The sequence below is a fragment of the Xenopus laevis genome, chromosome 3S, assembly GCF_017654675.1.
Source record: "Xenopus laevis strain J_2021 chromosome 3S, Xenopus_laevis_v10.1, whole genome shotgun sequence".
Taxonomy (NCBI): Eukaryota; Metazoa; Chordata; class Amphibia; order Anura; family Pipidae; genus Xenopus; species Xenopus laevis.
This window is the reverse complement of record NC_054376.1, coordinates 27,206,233-27,220,674: the sequence shown is the minus strand read 5'-3', so window position 1 is coordinate 27,220,674 and position 14,442 is coordinate 27,206,233. Positions and strand designations below refer to the sequence as shown.

The 14,442-nt window shown below is 39.3% G+C and overlaps 1 protein-coding gene across 18 annotated transcripts in view; it reads right to left on the bottom strand.

Annotated features, from left to right (window-relative positions):
* Positions 1-1,767: 1,767 nt before the first annotated feature.
* Positions 1,768-14,442, bottom strand: part of camk2a.S (calcium/calmodulin dependent protein kinase (CaM kinase) II alpha S homeolog) — a 102,287-nt gene continuing 89,612 nt past the window's right edge. For 6 of the 18 annotated variants that reach the window (XM_041587566.1, XM_018254186.2, XM_041587565.1 and 3 more), the window contains 9 exons: positions 14,153-14,224; positions 13,490-13,534; positions 10,609-10,657; positions 9,470-9,598; positions 8,530-8,649; positions 7,128-7,203; positions 6,645-6,739; positions 4,852-5,086; positions 1,768-3,533 (listed from right to left, as the gene is read on the bottom strand). In XM_041587566.1, coding sequence (XP_041443500.1) covers positions 4,854-5,086; positions 6,645-6,739; positions 7,128-7,203; positions 8,530-8,649; positions 9,470-9,598; positions 10,609-10,657; positions 13,490-13,534; positions 14,153-14,224 — 819 coding nt within the window. In that variant the 3' untranslated portion in view covers positions 1,768-3,533; positions 4,852-4,853. 18 annotated transcript variants of the gene reach the window in all.

Below are 14,442 nucleotides of genomic sequence, written 5' to 3'. Positions count from 1 at the left end.
GCAGGACCTGATAGGGAACTGGGATCTAAATGAGTATCATGCACTGGTACATTCTTGTTTTTACTCAATATGTCTCCTTTAAGGTACTCTGCCACCAGGTTTTTACTGGTCCCAGTGTGGGTGATCATCTTATATTGGCACAAGGGACTCCTGCGACCAGTGAAAACTTGTTAGGGTGGTGCTCGTTAGGCAAATAGCACTGGCTGATTCAATTTTAAATGGCATGTAGACTGGCCTAGCTTAAAAGGTTACGAATTTTAGTCACTAGGGGTGCTTATCAAATTAGCAACTTCTAAGAATATGGTGGAGATCATTATTTGTTTAAAAAAAATCTCTGCAATGAAAAACAGCAAGACAGAGAAAAAGTCAGAATCTCATTATTTATACAGGGAGATTTAAAGGAGATACCAAGTTGGACCTATTGCTTGTAACCATGTTGTTTCATGGAAGGCTTAACCCCCCCCCCTGCCACACACACCCACTCACCTGAAATCACAGCCAGTTATGCTTCCCTTTGCTGAAAAATAATTACATTTTCATTGCCATTATAAAAATGTGATAGCCTAGGTGATTCAGGTTTCTACATTTATGTAAAGTTGCCAAAAAAGTTTCAACAAATTCTTTTACCGGGCTTATCTATAAGCGCAAGCACAAAGCATCTACCTTTTAGTGCTGACATTTAAAGGGATACTGTCATGGGAAAAAAAATGTTAAAAAAAATGAATCAGTTAATAGTGCTGCTCCAGCAGAATTCTGCACTGAAATCCATTTCTCAAAAGAGCAAACAGATTTTTTTATATTCAATTTTGAAATCCGACATGGGGCTAGACATATTGTCAATTTCCCAGCTGCCCCAAGTCATGTGACTGGTGCTCTGATAAACTTCAATCACTCTTTACTGCTGTACTGCAAGTTGGAGTGATATCACCCCCTCCCTCCCCCCCCAGCAGCCAAACAAAAGAACAATGGGAAGGTAACCAGATAACAGCTCCCTAACACAAGATAACAGCTGCCTGGTAGATCTAAGAACAACACTCAATAGTAAAAACCCATGTCCCACTGAGACACATTCAGTTACATTGAGAAGGAAAAACAGCAGCCTGCCAGAAAGCATTTCTCTCCTAAAGTGCAGGCACAAGTCACATGACCAGGGGCAGCTGGGAAATTGACAAAATGCCTAGCCCCATGTCAGATTTCAAAATTTAATATGTAAAAAAATCTGTTTGCTCTTTGGAGAAATGGATTTCAGTGCAGAATTCTGCTGGAGCAGCACTATTAACTGATGCGTTTTGGAAAAAACATGTTTTTCCATGACGGAATTCCTTTAATAAATAAGTAGACAATTCTTGTTTTAAATGTGAGCTCAGTCAAACCTGGTGGGTAGACAGGTAGACCTGACAGGGAACCATAGTTCACTATTCCGGGTGTGTTTTTAGGGAAAGATCGTTAGGCTATGCCTTCTGCTCATTGGTAACACAAAGACCAGAGATGATCTATGAGGAGCTTTTAAAAGGTAACAATCCTTTTTAGCCAAGATTGAAAATTATGAGCTATATATTATTTACTGTAAAAATGAATAGGACTATATTTATAGCAGGTAATGAGTGGGAAATTTGGTTGCAACTTTGACTTCTATATATTACACATGCCAAAGAACCTTTTATGCCATATGTATGTACATATGAAAAAAGTTGTTTAGATAATTCTAACCCAACAGAATAAATAAAACTGCCCTTCTAGGCAGCCCTGTAAAAAATGACAATCGGACAGGGTTTGGTTTTTCTTTTTAATCTGCAATAATTTGAAACAGTTCAAGAGGAAGATCTTGTTTCTGCTCTTTTTGTGTCCTCTTATAACACTCACAAGGCTCAGAAAATAAAGAGTGAAAGAGAAAGACAGGAAACAGAAATATAAAGGAAGACAGCAGCAAAAAAAAAAAAACCACTGGCATTCATAAAACGAACAAGCTGTCATCTTGTTATCTCTTATATATATATATAGATTTATGTATATATATCTATTTATAGGATTTCTTTTCAAAGGGCATGCAGAAAATGAAACAGCAACAAATTAAAACAAATCAGGCTGAAGATTAGCCTCTCCTCTCCCTTGGGGTCACTGCTCGGAACCCACTGAATTCAGGGCTTTCTTAATTCCTGTTGGGGGATGAATTCTACACACTTCTGTCTCATTATGAGATTCTGCAGAGAGCACTGCCCTTCTATTCACCCTGATCTCAAAAGATCAGATACTAAAACAAGATGATACTTCCAGTCCTCACAAGCCCCAAAGATGTGATGATCTGCTTGTTCCCAGCACATGGATGGGAATATAGTGCTTTCCTGAAGAATATGCACTATGCCAAAATTATCCTTGGGTTACACAATCCCACTTTACAAACACAGGAAATCCTATAAATCCAAATCTTTCAGCAAAAATGCTATAGTACAAAAAGTACACTACCCTAGGAACAAGTAGTTCTGAAAATATCATTCTGAAAACCCTACATTTTTGCAAGGGTCCGTCATAAAAATTCTGGGGTTTGGTGCAAGAAGTCCCTGTGTGTGCATTATTTCAGGATTACGATGTGATGAATCCTTTATAGAGACCCCCACATGTCAGAGGAGAAAGGCCTTGGTTGAAAATGGGCAGACATTAAGCACACTCCATAAAATGCGCCGGTCATGCTTTAGGACTGGCTCTTCCACTGCAGAAAATGGATCATATCATCGTTTATGGGGTGCAACAGAATAGGGGTTGTGAGTCATATCTTAGAATATACAACTTTTTTAAATTTTTTTTTTTTTTTGCATTCCGGAAACAAAAATTAACAACATAAAAGGGGCAGCAGCGGTGGCCCCAGGAACACGTCTTTGTGGAAATGAATTTTAAAAATATAATTTTTTTTCAATTTTTTTCTTTTTTTAGTTTTTTGTTTGATTTTTTTTTTGTGATTCCTTTTTTTTTGTTTACTCATTGTTCTGTGTGGACAACTCATTTCACGTTGGACGCGCAAACACATGGGAAGAAACTGCTCCACAGGAAGGTCACGGTTCTTTCCCCCCACCCCTCAAGATTTCAGACAATCCCTCCACCCCCCCAAAAAAAGCCAAAACAAAAGCAAAAAGGTGGCTTAGGTCAATATTTTTTTTCTGCAACAGGTCAATGAGTATTGTTACCCCACTCATTGCTAAAGGAGGGCCATACATGAGCCTCCTTCTCTTCAGCTTCATAGCAAAAATGATCAAAGGGAAAACCTATCACCAAGACCTTATCCTGTCCTTTTGCTGCATTTTAGTCTCCATAGGTCCAGACAGTGGATATCTGGGGAATGTGGGCAATTGAGGTGGTTGAGGGAGGCAAGAATAGAAGAGTCTGGATTTGGAGGGGTCGGGGGGGAGGAGGGACGGAAAGGAACGGCACAAGCATGCGGTCACGTGCTTTTCCTCGCCGCTGGAACTCTCTGAGCGGCGGAGCCAAAAGTCTCTGGCACTTCCTCTTCTCTGGTGAAGCCAGAAGGTCATTACTGAAACCTGTTGAGAAGAAATGCTAATGGTGAGTCAAACACATGGTGTATAAAACAAGTATTTATAGAATTTTGAAAAATTCTGTGATATTAATATTTGAGTTTTGATGCATAAGCCCAGAATGATTGGGACCTGGTCCTTTCCTAAATAAATAAGCGTATGGGACCTAAATTCCTAGAGAAATAGTAAAGGTGCAGAGGTCCTTTAGAGGTGAACTTTTCATCTGGTCAGATGGAGCAGTGCTTTTATGGGCTTTTTCCTTTCTGTTTGGCTATTAGTCTACTGTGATTGCCAAAGCACATGGGCTGGGAATCAATCTGTGCATGTTTGATGGCGTTGCTATCAGAAGTTGATGGTATCATTTCTGGCCAGATATTGGCCAAGCTGGCCCATTGGAGCGCACCAGACTCTGGCCACTAAGCTTCTGATGCAGTTTAGAAGGACCAGTTTTCATTGGCCCTTGTATGGCCACCTGGCATTTTCTCTGCCATGATCAGCAGCAATGACAGCAATGCAGGTTCAGACTAAGATTCAAAATAGACCTGGCACTTCAAGTGCACAGAGGCCCAATCCCCACATACCCAACTAGTGACTGTCAACAGCAACTTACAGCAGATCTTCTGATATTTGAATCTACAAATTGGAAGTCCAGGCCTGCAGGAATGGCATCTGCACCAGCAAGTGGAGGCATTCCTGTCCTGTAAGTGCTGCTGAACACAGGGTGCTATGGAGTAAATTGGTGTTTTCTCTGCAGAGGAAAGGTCCCACATGCCACTAGCCATTCAAACCTGGAACTATTCACAAGGAGTTTGTATGTTCTCTCTGTGTTTGCTTTGGTTTCCTCACAAACTCCAAAAACATACAGGAAGGTTTAGGCTAGGGCCACACAGGGACTGAAATCAGCTATCTGAAATATTCTGGGTGATTTAGGCCCTAACACGGGCAGTAGCCTCCTCTCTTTTCCGCAATCGTAAGTACTGAATGGGCTTTGGTGCGAAAAGACTCATTGGATTTCGGCAAAGAACCAGCAGTCTCTGAATTTTGAGACAAAGTCTGTTTGTGCCAAAGCCAATTTGTCACTTATGAATACAGAAAAGAGAGGAGGCTACTGCCCACAGTAGGGCTGAAATCAGCCAGCGTAGTTCAGATAGCTGATGAAACTGACCATAGTGTGGGTGTATGTTCTAGGGACCAAAAATTGCAAGCTCCACTTGGACAGGGACCAATGTGAACGATGAATAATATCTGTAGAGTGCTGCAGAATGTTTCACTGACCATTTAAAACTGTCAGAAAGGAGTCTGGGAAAATGTAAATACTCTATACCATCACTGGAGGGGTGCTACGGGAGCCCCTGAACAGTGGAAATGCACATTCTGCCATTTGCCATCACGACGATGCCAGACACGGGTTTCCTCAGACTGACTAGTGCGAGGCCGTCCCTGTGTGTCGATATACTGTGTCAGACGAATGTAAGCGATACAAGCAGCATCCTCTCCTACTACATGGACGTGAGGATTCAGGATGGTCGTGTGGATTGGCTTGTTGTTTTTGGACAGCACTGGGGACCAAAAAAAACATAAAAAGGTTAAAAAAACTAGTATTAAAATAGGTGTTTTAACCTTAATCTAAGGTTAAAACAGTCATAACTGGCACTTTTTCTTCCTCATTAAATTGTAAACTAATGTCTACTTTGTCTTTCACTTTTGTTTAAGGAACAGTAACACCAAAAAATTAAAGTGTTTTAAAGTAATGAAAATATCATGTAGTGTTGCCCTGCACTGGTAAAACTGATCTGTTTGCTACAGAAACACTACTATACTCCATATAAACAAGCTGCTGTGGAGCAATGGTGGAAATTGAAAAACGGCTATATGGCACAGGTTAACTAATGGATAATAGATAACACCATTAGTCAGACAGAGCTTATCTGCTACCTGCTATGTAACCTGAGCCTTTTCTCCTTTGAATGGCTGCCCCCATGGCTACACAGCAGCTTATTTATATAAACAATAGTAGTGTTTCTGAAGCAAACACAGCAGTTTTACCAGTGCAAGACAACACTGCATTATATTTTCATTACTTCATTATTTCATTTTTTGACGTTACTGGTCCTTTTTAATTTTACTTATGCAAAAACCCTACAACAGCCTCCAATTAATATTTTTATATTCACTCATGTAGTATATGCTACTTTTTTTGGTGTTGGTACTAATAAAGTATAATAATAGTAATTAGGGTATTCTACTGTTGACCTTGAATGAAACCAATGGGAACATACTGTATGTAAGTACATCTCGAAGGTCTTCCTTTATTTAACAAAATTAGTTATGGCTGGTAAAGACAAGCATTACTAAAAAATTTTTAGAATAAGTAACTGTGTACCTTCTCTAATGAGTGTATTCAATGAATGCTATTACAGTTCAGTTTTATCTTTCAAAGAACGTGAGAGCATTCTACAGTTTGACCATGAGTATCACTCTTTTTTGCTTTTCTTTCTTATCCCAAGAGTGTTACTTGTGTCTTGTAGGTATCATTTTTCAGCATAATGAGTTCAGCCTATTATTGAGAATTGCTTCCTTCAGCCAGTGACGCTATGGGACCCATTTAATAACAATCAAATTGCGATTTTACTATATTTCGTAGAGGTTTTTTTTCGCTAGGAATTCGTATTTTTTTTGCATCATTCAGAGCTTTTTTTTTTCATTCACACTTTTTCTATTTGGCTCTTTTAAAAAATTCAACAACAATCGTGGTTTTAGAATTTTTGAATTTAGTTGTGGTTCCCAAAACCTCTAAAACCACTAAAATCCAACCTTCAATAAATAAGTCTCCATTAGGAAATGTTAATTCGGTGTATTATTGCTTGTCACGCATTGTTGCACCTTGATACATATATAAAGTTCATGTATTTCAATTTATGTAATTTTAGTGCCTTTTGATAAGGAGTATTAGAATTGAAAATGGAGTATTGTGGACTTAGAGACATTTTTGTTGATTGGTCAACATTATCACAGGCCTTCCTTGCTCTGGTTCTTATGTACAGAGATATAACTGTAATAGTAAAGGCTCTCCTACTAGGACATTAACAAAAACCACATTTTAATACAATTTCTTACGGTTTTCGAAGTAAAAACGGTGAAAGTCTATCCCTTCTACCAGGTTACCAAGAGCTTCCGGCTCAAACGTGGTCAGTCCAGGATCACAGATTTTCCTGTAAAACCACAGAGCCAGTTACGTCTACATTAAGTCTAAATTTCCAATGATTAATTCATAAGGTCTAGAAAACATACACACCAACATGGAAAATACTAAACCAATGAATTATAATTAAATTGGGAATAACATTGACAGGACTAATGTTGATAAATATATATATATATATATATATATATATATATATATATATATATATATATATATATATATATATATATATATATATAAAAGATACCTTATTCAATAAGGCCTAAGTCAATCAATTACTAATATGCATATTGGAATTCAGTTTGGTATTGGCCATATGTTTACAGGTGAAATAGTATTCAGCCAGAAGCATAAAATGATGGATTTGATATTACTAATAAGCAATAAGCACTCACGCATAGGCCTCAAAGTCCCCATTATTCACTGCTTCAATCAGTTGCTCTGTAATTTTAATGATCTCCTGTTTCCGAGCTGGGGAGGCACATATTATTGTCAGTGGTACAGTACAAAAAAAGAAAACTTACAGACATAGTGATAATAAAATCTTATTAAAAAAAGGGAACACAATGGGCCAGCAAATTATTCATGGTATAATAATAGGGTGGGTTAAGGGAGGTTAAGAAAAAACTAACTGGATCAAAACAAAGAGGTTAATCTTAGGGTATATGGTAAAAAATGGATAGTAGGGAGAATTTGCATCCATGAATGATTCCTCATCAGAAGGCGGGAAACCTGACGGAAGACGGAAGTCAAAGAGAGATAAAATGACTCATTATTCAGACTTGAATATTTTATGACATGGTCCTTGATTTATTGATTGATTTAAAGTGAATAAAAGTAGACATGAAAGTGGAGGAGAGTCAGATAATAGCCAGGGTGCAAAAATAATAAGCACAGCATAATAGTGGAGAGGTTGAGAAAAAGCAAACTAGATGGGCAAAATGGATTCAGCAGAGGATACTACAGATTATGAGACTTGGGGGTTATTTATCAAAGGTCGAATTTTAGAGTAATATGAATTGTTTTAAACTCTAATAAATTCGATTTTATTCACAATTCGAATGGTATTTTATTTATGAAAAAATTAGAACATTTCAAATTCGATCGAATAGTCATGACCTGAAAACTCAAATAGAATTTAAATTGAATTTTCCTTCGAAATAAAACCAGACTTTTGAGTGTCAAATTTGTTTTTTAAGTTAACTTTTTGAAGTTTTTTAGAAGTCAATGGCAGAGGTCCCTTGAACTATTTGAAGATGTTAATAATAGTGATGAGGTTTTAGGTAGAGAATAGTCAAATTAGAATTGTTTCCAAGATCGAGGTGTGATAAATCTCACATTCAATTCAAATGATTGGCAGGTTTTAAATTTGAATATGTGAGTTTTGACCAAAATAAATTAGAATTTACCATTGAACCATAGTAAATCTGCCTCTGGGATTCTGCATTATGGTGAAAAACTGCCCCTGGGAGTCAGCATAATTAGAAAAACGGGCTCAAAATTATAATAAAAAAAAAACAATAGGAAAAGTAATCATGTTGGTAGAAGATGTAAAAGGTCTAATGAAGATAAAGAGCTTGAGAAAGAGTATCAGAATGTTGGTGGTGAAAGTGAGATGAGATTTGAAAAGTTGGAAAGATAGGGGAAATGGGGGAAAGAGAGTTGGCATGATGAAGAGGTAAGAAAAGAGAGGTTAGTAATAAGAAAGACAGTAGTAATTTGGATACTGGATGATCACAAAAAGGAGATAGGAGTTATATGTTTTGAAGGGTGTGTGTATGTGCCAGCTCTACTTACGCTGTACAAACGGAGAGTTTAGGTGAGGCTGGGAGAGCCGATGCTGCGTGTTGGAATACTGCACTCCCTCTGCTTCTGAGCCTCGTCTGACTGTGTTAAATATATCTGAAAATCTAGCAGCTGGGAAGGTGACAGAGAGACAGGAGACAGGATACAGAAAGAGGGACAGAATGACAAGGCACAGGGCAGCAGAGACAGAAACGCAAGGGCAAAGAGACAAAGAAAGGGAAGGGAACCAGGAGGAAAGACAAGGGACAAGAGGGGTGCACACAGTGGGAGGGAAGCCATAGGTTGGGGAGAAAAATGAAAGGCCAGAGCAGAAAGCAAAGAATGGAAGATAATTGGAGCAGAGAGGAAACAGATAACAAAATGAAAATAAATAAATAAGAGAACAGATATCAACAGAGAGAGCAGAGACACAACAGCAATGTGAGTGACACGCAATACAGTACACAACATCTATCACAAACAAAGCACACAACAGGCAGCAGCAGTGCTGGACGTCACCCCACCAGGACAGACAGCAGCAGTGCTATATAGACTGGCCTTGACCAACCACCCCACCACAAAAGGTGACATGACAGTGACAGAGACATAAGGAATTGCTAATCTGCTATTTCTCAAGAGGAGGAGTTTATTGTATGATAGAATGGTCCTCTGTCTCCGGGACTAGGAAACCCATGTTAGAGGGCTCATTAATATCAACCATTTTATTTAGTTTGTTTTAACTACATTTTTCCCCATCTTAAAATCTGGGTTTTAGTGGCATAAATAATATGGAAAGCTTAGTAGTTTGCACAAAGAGCACCACACCAACACAAGATTAGACTGCGGCTTTTGCTTTGTTACAAGTTAATAGCATGCTACTTGTCTTTATAGATTTTGTATTATATGAAACCTCTGAGTGAATTAACGTCTCCTGTACACCCGTCCTACTTACGCTGTGCGAGAGGTGAGTGGGGGAAGGATGGGGAAAGGGGCTGCTGAGCAATCGCTGCTTGGGGTCCCTCAGCTTCCAGGGCCCCCGAGCCCCTTCTCACTGAGCTTAATATGTCTGAGAACTTCATCACTAGAGAAAACGGGGAGAGAAAAGGGTATGAAGTACGACAGACAGAAGAAAAGAAGTCAATGAGTAGAAGGACAGTAGAGCAGGGTTTGATCTGGGTCAGAAGTGGTGGATAATTGAAGTGTGACCAAAAATTTGATAAGAAAGGTGGAAGTGGGTAAAAGGCCAAATGCAGGCAGCATAATTGCAAGGAGGCGGTAAAAGTGCATGAAACATGCGTGTTAAAAGTATATGGTGTTGCATCTGTGTTTATATATTGCACCAAGGTGCATGTCTGTTTACTTCTATGTCAATGAACACATCGGTGTGTCAATAGAGATGTACTCATAAGCCTGTATCAGAGAGCCGCCCTTGAAATGAGTGGCATTAGTGAGTGAGAGACAGGGTCGGAAAGCTGCCCTCGCCCCCTTAATGATAAGGACAAAGCAAAGAAAGGTGACAATGTCTAATAAACAAGACAACAGAGGAAGGAGAGTGAGGGGTGAATAAAGGAAATGGATTGTGAGATGCTGGCACAGGAAGTGACATTGGAGTGACAACAGGAAGCCCATCCTTGCAGAAAATTGTACAACATGCAACTGTATCCGAATACAACAGCTTGCCACTCCATAGGCCCTCTGCACTTTCCAGTCTTTCCTCATCTTCTATCTCTTCCCCATGTCTTCCCCTAGAACCCATTTCCTCACCCACACCAATACACTGTTTTATGTTTGGTTTTATTGTTTGACATTGTGGCTTACTTGTCTCTTTTATTCTGTTTTCTCACCTCCTTATTTCCCTCATAATGCCCTGGCTAAGCAGCATCCTTTCTCCCAGCCTCCTACCTTTCCTCTCATCTCCTTAAATTCTATATAGGGCTCCAACTTCTCAACTCCTGCACCCACGGACATTAGAGGTTGTGTGGCATTAACTGTATGTATGGGCATCATGTGTAATAGGAAATTAAAGTAGAGCTTGGGGGTGCAGTGGGTGGCGTGGGGTCGCATTAGAAAACAACGAACAGAGCACAATACCTTTCATTTCTTCATCCTCGGGGTTTGTATGTGTACTGTCTGATGACTCCTAAAAGAATGGGGGAAAGCAAAAGAGAAATGGAGTAGTGCAAGGGGAAGGAGAAGATTGAGGTAGGAGGAAGGTGGAAGAGAGAGGCAGAACAGTAGACCGATTATTGGCCATTTTAGACAGTTTCTCATTTCCAAACCACATATACCCTGCTATAAAGAGGTCTAATCTCTGACACAAAGTAGGAACACTACTTCTATAGCTTACTGCAGTAAGAAAGGCTATTCAAAAAGGTGTGCAAACAACATTACAGATGAATCCAAAGCACTGAGAAGTCAATATGCAGCACACTGTACTGAAACATAGGGTCAGATTCACTAAAGGGAAAATTGTCACCAATGACTGCTTTGCACACTTCGCTAAGCGCAAATTCGTTGCCACTACGTTAGTTCACTAAAATGTAAGACTGTGTCCTGGGCGCCGAATGATGGCGACTTTTCACTAGCGATACTTCTTCAGTGTGAGCATTTCATAGCAAAGATTCACTAGCCAAAATCCGCTAGTAATCTTACACTTAGGACAATTTAAAAAGGGGCATAAAAGTCACATACACAACTTCTTTAGAAATGTTGGTGTAAATGGTTGAAGTGGCCACTTTTTATTACAAATGTCCAAGAGAGCTAATGCCCTAGACATGAGACCACTTTCCGTGGTAGTGGATATGATGTCACTGATATCAGATTGAGGAAGATGTAACTTTGTTTCAGCAGTTCACCTGGTATGCAGTGGCGAAGCAAACTCTGGCGAAAGAGGTAATATTAAGTAAAATACGCAATTTAGTGAATTTGCAGAGCATCGACCATTCACCAGAGTGAAAAGTCGCATGGCGATAGAGTGCGAGCGAACGCTAGCGACAGTCTCTTTCACTAGGGAATTGTCAACCCGCGCCTGTTAGTGAATTGGTGATCTCTCTGCGGATGGGATTTTTACCGAAAAGTCGCTAGCGTTAGCCACTTCGCCCTTTAGTAAATCATCCCCATAGTGTCTCTACTGGTGTCCCATTTCTGAAAGAGCGCTGATGATTGTCAGGCAAGTATAAAAGCAGCTGTACCAATGGGAGGGCAAGGGACCATATATGGGCTCCTGGTCTCCCTCTACTTTAGCTTGTTTGGGCTCTAGCTCACAGGACTTTGCTACTGGCACAAAAGAAGAGGACATATCCTATACATATAAACCCTTTACAAACAGTTATAAAAAAGTTAATAAAAAAAATAGAAAAGGGTTTCATCAACACTCCAGCCATCAACACTATACGAACCATTGAACAGATTAGGATTTAAAGAAGCAAAAACATTACAGAGCAGTTACTTTGCCGTAGACAACTGCATCACACTGCTCTGACCACGGTTAAGGTTACAGTGTGTACTGAGAGGAAAAAACAAAGGGATGTCAGAATAATTCATTATTTATTTGATCTGTGTCTTTCTTTCATAAGAAACCCCACAGCCCTATTTATTCTTGAATTTGTGCTTCTTCGAGTCTCTGTTTTTCACCCTGGTTTGTACTGCACTATATGGAGGATATCTGTTTAACTGTAAGCTCTTGCAACTGGTTAGCTATCTATAAAGAGTTATAGCATCCCTTTGAATGGAACTGCAATGTGTGTTATCACTTCATGAATAAGAGATATTAAAAAAAGTGATAAACAAAGTGAGAATATAATATATATATATATAATACACAAAAGCCATGAATATCCTGTAAAATATATCCTTATAAACGGTGAGTTCTGATGTCATCAGTTATAAACGGTGAGTAGTGATGTCATTTCTGTCACATGACTCACTTAAATTTGTGTATTATAATAAATAAAGTACCCCCAGTTGCAAAATATGAGGATATTAGAAGTTACCTCGGAGTTCCATGACCTGTATAAAAACACTCGGCCTTCGGCCTCGTGTTTTTATATGGTCATGAAACTCCTCGGTAACTTATAATATCCTTATATTTTACAAGAGGGGGTACTTTATTCACTATATATATATATGAAGAGTAAAGAAGGAATGACGACAAAAACACTGGTATGCAGAAACTTACTTTGTCCAATAGATTTATAAAGATATTAGAAATATATACACACATACAAACATACATTTGTGAACAGTTAAATTCATTACATACATACAGTACATACAAGTGGTCTGTGTTATGAGTCACAAACTGTCTAATTACAAGGCAACACACTGGGGCACTAAAAGACACAACATCAGTGTGGCCAAAAACCCAAGCCACAATGGGCACACTTCTAAAAATCATCTGCTGCCAGACACAGGGACCTGTATAATGATTGACTGGCCTCAAGAAAGCAGTAAAGACTTGTCTCTGTTTGGATCTCTTCCTGTACTTAGCCCTAGACTGCCTTCATTGCACACCCCAGAACAAGGCTATGTGCTGCTGACCATATCCATGTCCTTAAAAGCCTCTTTTATCATGCCACATACAGAGAAAATAACACACTCTAATCTTATAGTACTTTATGACCAACTTTATGATCAACCCCCAACACCATATTTATTAAGTGAAAGTTTTAATCTGGAAGAAAACTCAACTGATTTTGGTGTAAATAACAATCTAGTTGTTTCAGCCTCAAACATAAACCAAAATGTCTAATGTAATATGTCACACAGTATCACAAGTGATATACTGTTGATTGCAGATAAAACTTTAACAACTTCAAAACAGGCTAGCCTCTGTATCAGAAAATGGTTTAACTGAACCTCTCAATACACAAGGGAAAAGAACCCCCAACATCTCCCCCAAAACAAATTTCTCAAGAGGAAGATGTGGGTGAGACAAGACAAGTGAATACAGAGGTAAAGACACTGCAAATACCTTTATCCCGTCCACCAGGTTATGAATTACTGTGGTTTGAGTCTCCTATAGAGGAAGAGGAAGAATGAGAAATGGGAAGGAGGAAAAGCAAAAAACAGAAAACAAAGAAGGGGTAGAGTAAGGCAAAAAAAGGAAACATGGAAAGCAAAAGGATAAACTATGAAGGGAAGGTATGACAATTTTTCAGGAACGTTAAAGGCTGGAGGAACCGAGTGAAAAAATGAAAGACTGGAAAGGCAGGGAGCAAGATGCTTTACAAAGCACAGATCTCTATCTTCCCAACAAGAGGAATCTTTCACAAATCAATCTCAACCACAAACAGGTAACAGACTTTCCTAAAGACAGACCCAAATCTCTATCACAGACAAAGGGGCTTGTACACCCTAGCAAGCCACTGTTGTAAGACAAACTGTAGACATATCCAAATCACGGAGACAAAACATTCCTCTCCCATCTATGCACAGGGAGGGGGCTTCATCCCATTCATATCTGAAGCAGAAAAGGCTCTCAAAGAATGAGGTTGGTGAGGAAGGTATTTTGTGTAGGGTAGAGTCATTCACGGAGAATCGCCAGCCCCCCAACAAGCCCATTGCCCTTACCCCTAGAAATATGATAAATACTCTGGTTCTTTCCTGGCCTACCCATCTACAACACCCCTCATACCAGTGCTGCCGGAGGAATGGGTCCCTTTGGACTGGTCACTCCAGCGCTATTCTTGGTGCTGTTTGTCTGAGGCTGTAAAAGATGGAAAGACTTGGTTAAAGGCATCCAAAAATAGTGCTAAGCAACTGTTGTGTTCAACAACAGGAGGAAGGAAATTAGTGGGCAAAGGGCATATGTAGCTATATTTTGTAATATTTCAACTGGTGTCCTTGAAACCTGGATTGTTTCTATAGAGACTCCTCAGAGCAACTGTCATGATCATATATTTTTGTAACGGTATATATAGAGGT